This window comes from Trifolium pratense, linkage group LG5 (genome assembly GCF_020283565.1).
Source record: "Trifolium pratense cultivar HEN17-A07 linkage group LG5, ARS_RC_1.1, whole genome shotgun sequence".
NCBI lineage: Eukaryota > Viridiplantae > Streptophyta > Magnoliopsida > Fabales > Fabaceae > Trifolium > Trifolium pratense.
The window spans coordinates 45,747,330-45,760,566 of record NC_060063.1 but is presented as its reverse complement, the minus strand read 5'-3'; the positions used below and the strand labels follow the sequence as shown (position 1 = coordinate 45,760,566).

Sequence of the window (13,237 nt, the reverse complement as noted above, 5' to 3'; positions counted from 1 at the left end):
TTCTTGAAAATTACTATCTAATCATAAAATTCTTTATACTATAGAGAAAGGCTTTTTCTAAAATGAAAGAGTGAGACAAGTGGTGCACCATGCACCACTTGTCAATATCTCGATAACGAAAGCAAATTTTATAAAATTCACCGTTGGATTGAAAGTTTATATCATATAGATCATTCATATAAATTTTTAGAAAAATTGAACATCATTTGATGTGTTATTGAGACTCATCAAGATTAACGGTTTATGAATTTTTACTGAATACCGTTAATTTTGGTGGGTCTCAATAACACATCAAATGATGTTCAATTTTTCTAAAAATTTATATGAATGATCTATATGATATAAAGTTTCAATCCAACGGTAGATTTTATAAAATTTATTTCCGTTATCGAGATATTGACAAGTGGTGCACCGTGCACCACTTGTCTCACTCTTTCATGTTAGAAGTGGCCATAGAGAAAAGGTAAAATCATTATAGATATTTTGGTGAAGAAACAAGACAACTAAAATTTTGAATGTGACACTATAAAATTAAACTCGACAATTTTTTTCTTCAAGTATTTTATATTTAGTGATGCATGATGCAGTGCAATAAATTGGGGTGAGTAATGAACACGAGTTATATATATGTACTCAACATGAATCTAAATTTTGATTGGATTAATTCTTTAAATTCTAACCATGTTCCAAGACACAAACAAACCTACTCTATGTTGTGCAAGCCAAATTAAACCGTTTATTTTAAGACTAGATCATGTTAGTCACAAGTAGAATAAAATTGTACAATAGTATTTAATTATAGGGGTTTTCTAACATAGACCCTAGTTAGGTCTAAGTTTAGCAAGGTGCACCTTTTCAATTGGACCAAAATACTCATTCTTTTAATTTTTGAAAGAATAGAGCAACAGGGGCATTTCTGTAATTTTCTGCAATTTTGCCAACCATATACACGCGCCCCACCTTCTTAAACCATTAATAGACGCGGATCCAGTGTCGCGCGCGTACCGAAGGACCATGGTTACAGACCGTTGATTTCCATCAGACAGCCAAGATCTGATCTCATCAAGACTGTCTGATCAATCAGACAGCCCAGATCATCCAGATCCATCAGATTCAAGCGCCTGCGTCACACTGGATTAAAACCTGGAGAGAGAAAAATTTGCTTTTTAAAAGTAGGACACGTGTCACACAATGGTTGGCTGGGCGTGATTTTTGTTCATTTAATACTTTGAACTCAATTATTTCGTTGTAAATTAATTTTTTATTTTTTTATTTTTATACCAAAATTCATAATTTTTTTTTGTCTACAAATAGAGACTTGGTTCGTTTGATTTGGACACCGAAAAAAAAACGCAATTTTTCACTACCTTAAACTCATTTTTTGTCTACTAAATACGTTACTTGTGTGTTGTAATTTAACACGCACCACTCAACCAACTCACTGAAACCATTATACCAGGAAAATAGTAGATAATATTCTGGAACTTTTGGTATATTTTATGAAATTTTTGGAGACCTGAAACTATTTTTAGTTAATTAAATGAGATAAAACGGTAATTAAAAACTAATGTTTGCTTCTGAAACCATTTTACTGGTAGAATGGTTGCACATAGTTGTATTCTGAAACCATTTTACTGGTAGAATGGTTTCAATGAGTAATTTATTAATTGTGTTTGCTTCTGAAACCATTTATTCGGTACAATGGTTTCAGAGAGTTGTAATCTGAAACCATTTTGCTGGTAGAATGGTTTCAGTAAGTTGATTATTAGTTATTTGCTTCTGAAACCATTTAGCTTGTAGAATGGTTTCACATAGTTGTATTCTGAAACCATTTTACTGGTAGAATGGTTTCAGTGAGTAATTTATTAATTGTGTTTGCTTCTGAAACCATTTATCTGGTACAATGGTTTCAGAGAGTTGTAATCTGAAACCATTTTGCTGGTAGAATGGTTTCAGTAAGTTGATTATTAGTTATTTGCTTCTGAAACCATTTAGCTTGTAGAATGGTTTCAGAGATTTGTACTCTGAAACCATTTTTCTGGTAGAATGGTTTCAGTGAGTTGATGTAAGGTAGTGAAAAATGAGATTAAGGTAGTGAAAAATTGGATTTTTTTTTTCTGTGTCCAAATCAAACGAACCAAGTCTCTATTTGTAGAGAAAAAAAAATTATGAATTTTGGTATAAAAATTAAAAAATAAAAAATTAATTTACGACGAAATAATCGAGTTTAAAGTATTAAATTGAAAAAAAATTAACGCAGCCAATCATATGCTGACACGTGGCCTGCCTTTTCAAAAGGCTTTCTCTCTCCGCGTTTGGGCTTCAGCCACGCGCGCCTGTCGGCGCGTGTGATGCACGCGCGTGATTTTTGTCCACTAACACGCTGCCACGTGTCCTGGGGGGGGAAAAAGAAGTGGGGGACGCGTGTAAAATTGCAGAAAATTACAGAAATGCCCTTGTTGCTCTATTCTTTCAAAAATTAAAAAAATGGGTATTTTTGTCCAACTCAAAAGGTGCACCTTGCTAACTTAGACCCAACTGGGTCTAAGTTAGCAGCCCCCTTAATTATAATCATGATAATGCAGAAGATTGAATATTTTTAAGAGTCATTATATATTTAAGAGTAATGTTAACAAGTGCTTTAAAGATATAAATTAAAAAATACGAAAAATAGAAATTTTACGTTGCAAATAACAATTATTAAACTTTGAAATAGTTGAATATTACTTTTCACCTCAAAATTTCCATATTTGTTTTCTCTAACAAGTCATTATATTAGATTAGACTTTTGCTATGAGACAAAACTAATATTCAAAATTTGGTCAAGAGATGGGTAATTTTTTTATCTCAGTGATAATTTACTGAAATTAAATAAATATAATTATGAGATTTCAGGTTCGAACCTGGGTCACGACGTCCAACCTAACAATTTCAATATCTTTATCAGTTGAGTTAGGACTTATGGAACGAGATGTGTAATTTCTAAATGCTTCAAATAAGATGATATAAACTGTTTTTGCCAACATAATTTAATTGATAAAGATATCATAAAATATAAGACTCAAAATTCAATTTTTAAATTCACCTCTTATTCGTGAAATTCTTCTTTTTTTGTTTACAATGAATGAGAATCGAACCTAGTGGCTTATAACATACTACCCAGATCCCTTACCACTAGACCAAACCTAATGACTTATTCGTGAAATTCTTCTAACAAGTGACAAATGGAGAATTCATTTTTTTTAAAAAAAACTATGGGATTGGTTGGTGTGTACACACACACACATGACACAGCAAACTTAACTTCTAGTTTCCTACAGCTCAAATTGAATGGCATATCCGAAATTAAGTAGAAAAAGAGTGGCATACTCATATCCTAAACCAGAACACTCTTCGAAGGTGATTTTACTGCACAAAACAAAACTGATACTATATGATGAACAGGATCCCCTTTTCCCTTCAATTTTATATTTTTCTTAATAAAACAAAATTAATATTAAATACTCTTATTAACAGTAGATAATGAAATGGTTATGGTAAGTAAAAATACAATAAATATATAAAGAGACTTTGTGCACAAATGTTGTGCATGGTGCATAAGTAGTCATTTATATTATAACGAATACAAATTTTATAAAATTCATCGTTGGATAAAAAGTTTATATTATTATAAATCATCCATAAAAATTTTGAAAAACTTTGAAAAGCATTTGATATGTTATTGAGACCCATCAAAATTAACGGTATTTAATAAAAACTCGTAAACAGTTAATTTTGATAAGTCTCAATAACATATCAAATGATTTTCAAATTTTTTCAATTTTTTTATGGATAATCCATATGATATAAACTTTCTATCCAACAATGGATTTTGTAAAATTCATATTCGTTATAATATAAATGACTACTTGTGCACCATGCATAACACATAAGGAGCTTGTGCATGGTAGATTTGGCCGGGGTTAAATAATGTTAGTGAATTTCAATTTATTTCTTTGTAATATTTTTGTTGATTACTCTTTTAATATCAAGATTCCGTGTCCTTTTAGTCCATCATTGAATATGATGACTTAAAATTCTGTTTTTCTGTTAATACAGTGTTACCAAATTTCAATTTACTCCATCGATAAACATGTCACATTATCATTGATGTGGAATTTTAAGGCAGCATATTTAATAAGAGGTTAAAAGAACGAAATTTTAATGGCTAGAAATTCCATCCTTAAGATGAATAAGTGAAGTGTTCGAGAGTCAAATCCTAATACTGCATATAAAATATGATGTCTTTGTCAACTGAGTTAAGCTCATGAAACCTAATAAACACTATTTTATCCATTAATAAAAATTACATTGGTATTCCAAAATTACAAATAATTTGAGAAATAAAAAAAATGTAACTTGAGTTTTCTCTCTGCCTTCATCTATCTATCTCAAAGCTCAATTGGTCACTCATCAAAACAAAGCTCAAATCTTTGTTCTTTCCAACAAACCATTTTGCATTCATAAGTCTTAACTCATTTCTCATTCAACCAACAACAAACACTGTTTCCTCTTTCATTGTTGTCTTATCTTTTCATAAAGTCTTCAACTTTCTTCCATTTCCTATAACCTCTCATTTTCATTTCATTCAAACCTTTCTCAAACGGATTTTACCTTCAAAATAAAGAATCTCAACACAATAATTGTGAGCAAAAATTAAAATAATATCTTTGTTTCTTTCTTATTCTTTCTTATTGTTTTATCTTTCAACTTTCATTTGTCTCATAAGGGTTTTCAAATATAATACTAAAAAATTGAATATAATAAAGAAAACTAAAGTTTTGATTTTTTGGATCTTATACTTATTCTATCCAATCCCTTTTTTTATTTTCTTGTTTTTTAGTCTCCAATGATGTATTTGACCTTCTAAACCAACAAAATAGTAGTTTCAAGAAATTATTGAATCATTTCATTATCATTATTTTCATTAATATGATATTCATATATGTTTGCACATGAACTGTATGTATTATTGTGCAATGTGCATTTACCTAACTTTGCAATATTAATACATTTTTTATTTTAATTTTTTGCATTTTTTGTAATATAGTTTGATTTGGAACTGTGCAGGATAGAAAATTTGATGATGAAGTTTCAAAGAGCTAGAGAGATAAATGGCCTAACCTATACATTACCATGTGAGGTGTTGATTGAATTTTCTCCTGTTGAAATAGAAACCATAGGGTCACAAAATGAAAATACTATTTATGTATAGGAATCTTTGGTGGATTTTTCTTTCTTAAGTCTTTATTTTTTGGTACTAGAGCCAAACTAGTTGGATCCAAATCATATACAAAACTTTACCTTTTTTGAAGATGTTTCTTTTCAACTGTTATATGTTTTGACTTGGCTTTGTGATTTGAAACTTGAAGGCACAAAAAGCAAAGCTATAGTGAAGTGAAAAGAGTGAGGTGCATTTTGAACTTGAGAGGGGTCTGCTACAAGTGTTATAACATCTTGCTTTCTGAGCCACATAAAGGGTATCTGATTCTTCAATGATTTATTTGATACTACTTTAGGAATGTACTTGTTTGAATCATAGTCTTATGTTTGTGATAAAAAAAAAGGACCGAGATTCTGTGAACGTTAGAGATAGTTTTTTAAACTTGAGAGAGGTTCTGATAAATAATGTTTGAATTTGGTTATAAGACTTTATTATGCAATTATAAGTATGTTACTGATAAATGATATTTGTACTTGTAGGGTAGGCTAAGGGTATTGAAAGTCTTCTTGTGGAGCATATATCTATCTTATATGGTTTTTGAGACTTAATTGAGAGTTAGAGTTTGTGAGCAAGATAGTTTTTGTGGCATTATTATTCGTGGCGATGAGTCGAGAGCTGCAGAAGAGGGGGAAACAAGAGAAAGGTTGTGATGGTGCTATGAAGGTTATTGTTGCTGTTAAGGCATCATCAAAGGAAATTCCAAAGACTGCTCTTGTTTGGTCATTAACTCATGTTGTTCAACCTGGTGATTGCATTACACTTCTAGTGGTTGTTCCTTCGCAAACTTCAGGTGATTCCTTCTTTTAGTTTTGTGCTTCTTTTCTAGGTACATATTGTCTGTGCAAAACTATTTTACATTGTCGGTGTATACGAATGAAACTCTAATTCACAATTTTTCTACTATGCAGGTAGAAAATGGGGTTTTCCTAGATTTGCTGGTGACTGTGCCAGTGGTATGAAGAAGTGTCCACCAGGAACAATTTTAGAGCAGAAGAGTGATATCACTGATTCTTGTTCTCAGATGATTCTTCAGCTTCATGATGTCTATGATCCAAATAAGGTTAGTACTAGTAAATTGGGTTTTGGTGTGTAAAAGATTCATGCAAATTGATTGTTGAAGTTATTAATCGTTATGGCAAAACATTTCCCAACAGATAAATGTCAGAATTAAAATTGTTTCCGGATCACCATGTGGATCAGTTGCTGCAGAAGCCAAGAAAGGACAAGCCAGTTGGGTTGTATTAGACAAGTAATAGTCTCTCTTATCTTTTTATACTATTGCAACCTATGTAGATTGAAGGCGTGTCTGGTGCACGGAACATGCCGGTGGTGTCTGAAACCGACATGCCACCGATATATGTTATATTCAATTACTTCCAATTCTTAATAGATTTCAACTATGAAACTTGATCATAGATTATAATTCAGTTTGTGATTTGTTGGAATTTGGTGTTGCTTTCTTTGCAGACATCTCAAACCCGAGGAAAAGAAATGCATGGAAGAGCTGCAGTGTAACATTGTTGTTATGAAGCGTGCTCAACCGAAAGTGCTTCGCTTGAACTTGATTGGACCACAAAAGAAGGAAGTTGAAGAAGCAGGTACCTCACCTTCTGTGCAAGACGATATACTTGAAAATCATACCAAAAACAAGATTGATTCTCTAGTAGATTCTATCAAAGGACCGAATGTTACTCCAACTAGCAGCCCTGAGCTAGGGACACCATTCACTGTTACTACTGAAGCTGGTACTTCATCAGCTTCAAGCTCTGATCCCGGAACTTCACCGTTCTTTATATCAGAGATGAATAGTGAGTCAAAGAAAGAGGAAACCATTAAGGAAAGTCAAGAACTTTGTGATACTAATTCAGACACAGAAAGTGAAAGTCTTTCCACATCTTCGGCTAGCTTTAGATACCAACCGTGGATCACAGAATTGCTTTTACATCAACAATCATCTCAACGCAATGAAGAAAAATCAGAAACGTATCATGGTATGCCTCAAGCAACTACAACCAAAGCTTTGCTGGAAAAATATTCTAGGCTTGATAGAGGAGCTGGAATTGAAATGTCGGCAGCATATAGAAATGACGCAGATTTTAGTGGTAATTTAAGAGAAGCAATAGCATTATCTGGAAATGCTCCACTTGGTCCACCTCCATTGTGTTCAATATGTCAACACAAGGCACCTGTATTTGGAAAACCTCCAAGGTGGTTCAGCTATGCTGAGTTGGAACTCGCTACTGGTGGATTTTCACAAGCTAACTTCTTGGCAGAAGGAGGGTTTGGATCAGTTCATCGAGGGGTTCTACCAGAAGGACAAGTCATTGCTGTCAAGCAACATAAATTGGCTAGTTCTCAAGGTGATGTTGAGTTTTGCTCCGAGGTAGAAGTCTTGAGTTGTGCTCAGCACCGAAATGTTGTTATGCTTATTGGATTCTGTATAGAGGATAAGAGAAGGCTACTGGTTTACGAGTACATATGTAACGGATCATTGGATTCACATTTATATGGTGATTTCTCTTGCTCCCAATACTAAATTATCTAGTGATACAATTATATATTTTTAAATTTTACTCGATTGTATGTTGATCGAATACTTTGATACATTTCAGGGCGACAGAGGGATCCATTAGAATGGTCCGCACGACAGAAAATTGCTGTTGGAGCTGCTCGTGGATTAAGGTATCTTCATGAAGAGTGCAGAGTTGGTTGTATCATCCACCGTGACATGAGGCCAAACAACATTCTCATAACTCATGATTTTGAACCTCTGGTAGGGTAGTTCCTTTGCCTTCTTTTATAATCTAAAGTGTGTGTTGAGGTGCATCAAATGTGTGCTTCATTTTCTAACTGTATGGAATTGTGCTAAAATATGCAAGGTTGGTGATTTTGGACTGGCAAGGTGGCAGCCTGATGGAGACATGGGTGTGGATACTAGAGTAATTGGAACATTTGGGTACATTTTATATCGATCTTTATTCTGTTTCATTGTCAAACTTGTGTGTGCGATATGAAATTACAAACAAGAATGCACGGACACTTCAATATTAGCAGATTTTATTATGTCTATATTCACTCATTTTAAGTTGTCGTATAGTTTTTTCTTTTGATATGTGATTTGTGTTTTTTATTTTTTTATTTTATTAATGTTATACTAGTATTATGTACTAGTATTATAACTATGACATGTTCTATATAATGTACTATTATAAGTTTATAACATGTATGTGTCATGTTGTATTCAAGCTTCTTAGATTGAAACTAAGCTATTGTATGTATGTGTAGGTATTTGGCTCCTGAATATGCTCAAAGTGGCCAAATCACTGAAAAAGCTGATGTTTATTCCTTTGGGGTGGTACTGGTGGAGCTTGTTACTGGTAGAAAAGCTGTTGATCTCACTAGGCCCAAGGGACAACAGTGCCTTGCTGAATGGGTAAGTTAAGACTTAAGAGTATGATATAATGATATTATATAGTAACTTATTATGAATATTTAATTAATTGTCTTGTGTTGTTACTATTTCAAGAATCAAAGTAACATGACACTACAATTGAAAATAAAGTGGTTGAATTTTGTTTGTTTTGTTTTGTTCAATCAATGTTCATTCATGCCGAGCCTTGACTAAGGCCCTGTTTGGATAAAAAAAACTTAATTAAAAGCTTATAGCAGAAGCAGTTATCATATAAGTGTTTATGTATAAGCAACATCTATAACAAAAGATAAACTAAAGTCAAATTGTTTTCATATAAGTTATAAGCTGTTTTCGTAAGCTATCCTGGAGAGCTTATGGACATGTCATAAGTTGTTTACATAAACTCTTCCAAACAGTCTCACAAGTGCTTATGACAGTAGAGAAGTTCAAATATGTCTATTCAAACAGATCCTAATTGTGTAAATATTTGGATATTTAACAGGCACGGCCACTGTTAGAAGAATACGCCATTGACGAACTGATTGACCCGAGGTTGGGAGGTCACTATTTAGAACATGAAGTCTATTGCATGCTGCATGCTGCTTCATTATGCATAAGGAGAGATCCTCATTCTAGACCACGCATGTCACAGGTAAACAAAGTCATCAAGACATCACTTTCTATTGCAACTTTGTTTACTTTAAAGATTCAACAGTTGAAATCGGAAAAGGTTAAATGCATGTCATATTTTGTTCAGAAGAATTAGAAATTGGACCATTTTCAATTTTGTAACTTTCTTAGAACTGATAATTCAAATAGTATAAGAATTTAACTATTACGTGCTGACAGTGTAATTATTTTTTCAGACATGCAATCATAACACAAAATGTAGAATATATGTGCATGTATTTTAGAAAATAACATTATGACACAAGTCACACGACACAACAATGAAATATGATTAGATGTCTATATAATTTTTTTTGACACTGTCAGTGTATAGTAATTAAATTTATGATATATTAATGTGTTAATTGTGAATGCTAAAGGCTTAGTTGTTAGGAGACTTGGCATAATTTTTGTGTATCCTTGTCTAACTGGTTTGGTATGCTTATGGTTGTTCATTGAAGGTTCTCCGAATTCTAGAGGGTGACATGGTGGTGGACACAAATTACAATTCGACTCCAGGGTATGATGTTGGAAACAGGAGCGGTCGCATTTGGTCTGAGCCACTGCAGAGGCAGCACCAATACAGTGGTCCCCTCTTAGAAGATTCATTGGAGTCATCATTCAGTGGAAAGCTATCTATTGACAAGTACAAGCCTGCTTCTTATTGGGACAGGAGTAGGGACAAGCCAAGAAGAGCATCATGTGAAGATGATATTTGAAGCAAGTGTTTTATCATGAAAATTGAATTATTGTTATGCTAAATATGGTTTTGTTGTTTCTATCCTATTTTTGTTGTCTTTATTTCTATCTTTCTGCATATTAGAATCTGATTTTGTATCTGTATAGATGAGTGAAAGTTTTATAAGTATATATAGAAGCTTTTGAAATTTTTTTAGGGAAATCATGTAAACTAGTGTGTTCAATCAACTTGATTACACTTGAGAGACTTCTATGCTCTACAACCGAGTAAATCATCGTTTTAGTCCCTAAATGTGCAAAACAGTTTCATTATAGTTCTTGTATTTATATGTATTGTAATTACAAAAACATTGCTGAGTGTGTCTTGTTAGTAATTTCATTAACTAAACCAACTAACGAAAAACACATTTGATGATCAAACTGACTAACGAAAGACACAGTGACATCAAACTCACTAAAGAAAGATACATTCAATGATATTTTGGTAGTTTTTGATGCATTCGAAGACTAATGACAACACTAAACACATTCAGGGATCAAGATAACTGTTTACTCGTCTACAAATGGATGAAATTGCAACAGCTTCTGGTAAGGTGGTCCAATTCTCTCTCAAATTGCTGTATGTGCATGGACTTGCATGTGATAAGAAGCAAACAAACTTGTGATGATGTTTTTCTTCTGAACTAGCAAACAATGACAATGATAACACATAACCACAGGTACCTTTAAACATTAATGTAGTGTAAAATCAGAGATGTCATTTTTTTTCTTTCTCATTTTGAATTTTCAACTTCTGAAGCTTTTAACATCAAACTTCAAACACCAAAGTTGGATGATGTTGACAATGTCATATTTTTCATTATTGATTTTTGTAGCATGTAAATTAGACTTTATTGGTCTTGCACAAAAAAACATTTTGTTGGTTGGATGATGATGACAGGGCTTGAATGTTCAGACATAATAGTAATCCAATTAAGAAACATGTCCATGTGTCTTGTTTTTCTGTTGTTTTAGCAAGTTATAATATAAACCAAAGTAACACCACACTTTATCCTAAGGACAACTTGGTCTATTTCTTGTCCATACATGTATATCTTTTACTCATTACAGATGAATCAATATCAACAAAAATCTTTGCAGAACCTATGGTTGTGATTCCTCCAGTATGTTATGTTAGTTTCATTTTTGTTTACATTAGCATCTAATTTATAGCAGTTTGACATCCGTGGATCATGAAAAATAACGATTTGTTCAAATTCTGCTATGCAACAATGCTATAGTTCCGTCATTGGAACCAGTTATTTTCTTTGTTGCCCCATTTGCACAAATGTTTGTTTGCATAAGAACATCGATATAACTCAAAATCTCGAATAAAATACAATCATCAATGAGCAAATAACAAAGGCATAACAGTGAAGAAGATCTTGAATCGATTAATTAACAATATATATTTCAAAATCTTTATAGGATAGAGGACAAAATGAAACAAAGTTAGTGTATTTCTAACCATCAAATCTACCACTAGTGCATATGTAGAATCAAATATAAAAGGTATTGCCATCATTGAACAAATAGTAGTTTACATTTCGAAGAGTCCCTTGCGGGCGAAAATGATTTCATAAAAATTTGGCGCATGTCATTCATATCTACGGAGCTAGTGCACTTAACTGTCATGGTGTGTAGTACTTTTGAATTCTGCATAATATATTTTGCAAATTGAAGCTCAAATTCTTTGCCGTTGTAACCTCCAATGCAACATGTTCTAAGCTCCGATGAGACACATTTCGGAACTTTTGGTGGATCCTTCCAACTTTGGTTGCCCAACTCGTTTACATTATCCTATCAACAATTCACATAGGTTTTGGTTTATCAGAAAATAAAAAAAAAAAATTTCTTTTCTTTTCACAATTCAAAAGCATCTGGACATCGAGGTAGGGATAGATATCGATCCCAACTTTGTTGGTATCCCTATCATTCTCTGTCCTCTACCTATATTTATTATTAAAAAGAAGGAAAAAAAAACATGGAGTATACTTAAAAAAAAGGAAAAGAATCAAACAAACAAAACCTCAATGGTAAAATGTTGAAGTTTCGGGCAACATTCAAGCATTTCTAGCAACCAATTCCACCAACTATTAGTCCAAGATGCATAGGAAAATTTTAGCTCCATGTCAGTCAGATTATGAAACATGGGGAGCTTGGTACAACATTTCCATTTGCACTGCATGAATTACACAAGACACATTATTAGGCATGCATGCATGTATAGAATAGAATGAAAAGTTAAATATGTTTTATAAGGAAGAAAAACATATTTAACTTTATAATATATAAAACCACAATTTATTTAACAATATGATATATTCATACAAATTCTATATGTAGACTCTTCACATTACAAACCAATGTAAATGAAATACTATCATGATAATAAGAAACCCTTGCTTTGATCAAATTAGGCAAGGTCTTAAACTTTTCCTTTGCAACATCATAATCCGGTACAGTTAAATATTTTAGTTGCAAATCTTCAAGAATAGGGCAACATGATAGAAATTTCACAAGATATTCATGATGTTTGAAATAGACTTTGCTCAAATGGAGAGTTTTGAGAAGAGGAAGATCCAATTGATGAGAAAAATCTTCCACTATTTTTAGCCTTTTCAACTTAAGAACCTTGAGTGTCTTACAAGTAAGAATACAAGGGGAAAATTCAGTGGCAACATTGATTTTTAGGTTCTCAATATTTCGTTGCATTGCAATGTAAACAAATTTACTGATAAGGTTTGGACAGTTAGGAGAGTTTTTGTTGCTACATTTGATGCGAAACGAAAGGATTGGCAATGTGGTTTTTCGCCAGGCAAATGATCTGTAGACAGCATTTCGGAAGGAGATGAAGTCATTGAAGGTTTTGTCCTCAAAGTCGAGAGTTAGGGCCGAAAGCCATATTGACTTCCAACTTGTTGAGAGGATGCTAGTGGCAGCGGCCTGTTTGGTTGGAATAAAAGAGAGAATGTGACAGAGAATTGAATCCGGCAAGTTGCTAATTCGATCAGGCGCCATTGGAGTTGATATTTAGGGTTCAAATGCAATTAGTATAGGGTTCAAATACACATTGAATGAGAAGATACGGCAATAGTGCTATGCTCTAATCTATGCAAATAGGTTGTTATATTTTTTAGGGAAGGAGGATTCTT

The 13,237-nt window shown here is 32.9% G+C and overlaps 2 protein-coding genes across 6 annotated transcripts; one reads left to right on the top strand and one right to left on the bottom strand.

Moving 5' to 3' along the window:
- Nucleotides 1–4,355: 4,355 nt before the first annotated feature.
- LOC123882985 (inactive protein kinase SELMODRAFT_444075-like) lies at nucleotides 4,356–10,335 on the top strand. 5 transcript variants are annotated; one of them, XM_045931658.1, is made up of 12 exons: nucleotides 4,356–4,684; nucleotides 5,110–5,182; nucleotides 5,412–5,519; nucleotides 5,743–6,053; nucleotides 6,172–6,323; nucleotides 6,418–6,512; nucleotides 6,731–7,773; nucleotides 7,876–8,036; nucleotides 8,143–8,219; nucleotides 8,549–8,696; nucleotides 9,178–9,327; nucleotides 9,806–10,335. In XM_045931658.1, exons 4-12 carry the CDS (start codon nucleotides 5,867–5,869, stop codon nucleotides 10,061–10,063), a joined length of 2,271 nt encoding a protein of 756 aa, XP_045787614.1. In that variant the 5' UTR covers nucleotides 4,356–4,684; nucleotides 5,110–5,182; nucleotides 5,412–5,519; nucleotides 5,743–5,866; the 3' UTR covers nucleotides 10,064–10,335. The 5 variants fall into 5 exon arrangements, with proteins under 5 accessions (XP_045787614.1, XP_045787613.1, XP_045787612.1 ...); XM_045931657.1 differs by having other exon boundaries at nucleotides 4,367–4,684; nucleotides 5,110–5,177; XM_045931656.1 differs by having other exon boundaries at nucleotides 4,445–4,684; nucleotides 5,412–5,654.
- Nucleotides 10,336–11,493: 1,158 nt separating this feature from the next.
- On the bottom strand, nucleotides 11,494–13,237 carry LOC123882986 (F-box/FBD/LRR-repeat protein At4g00160-like). Its single transcript, XM_045931659.1, has 3 exons — nucleotides 12,414–13,237; nucleotides 12,112–12,264; nucleotides 11,494–11,882 (listed from the first exon to the last, which is right to left on the bottom strand). The coding sequence occupies exons 1-3, from the start codon at nucleotides 13,101–13,103 to the stop codon at nucleotides 11,604–11,606; spliced, it is 1,122 nt and encodes a 373-aa protein (XP_045787615.1). The 5' UTR covers nucleotides 13,104–13,237; the 3' UTR covers nucleotides 11,494–11,603.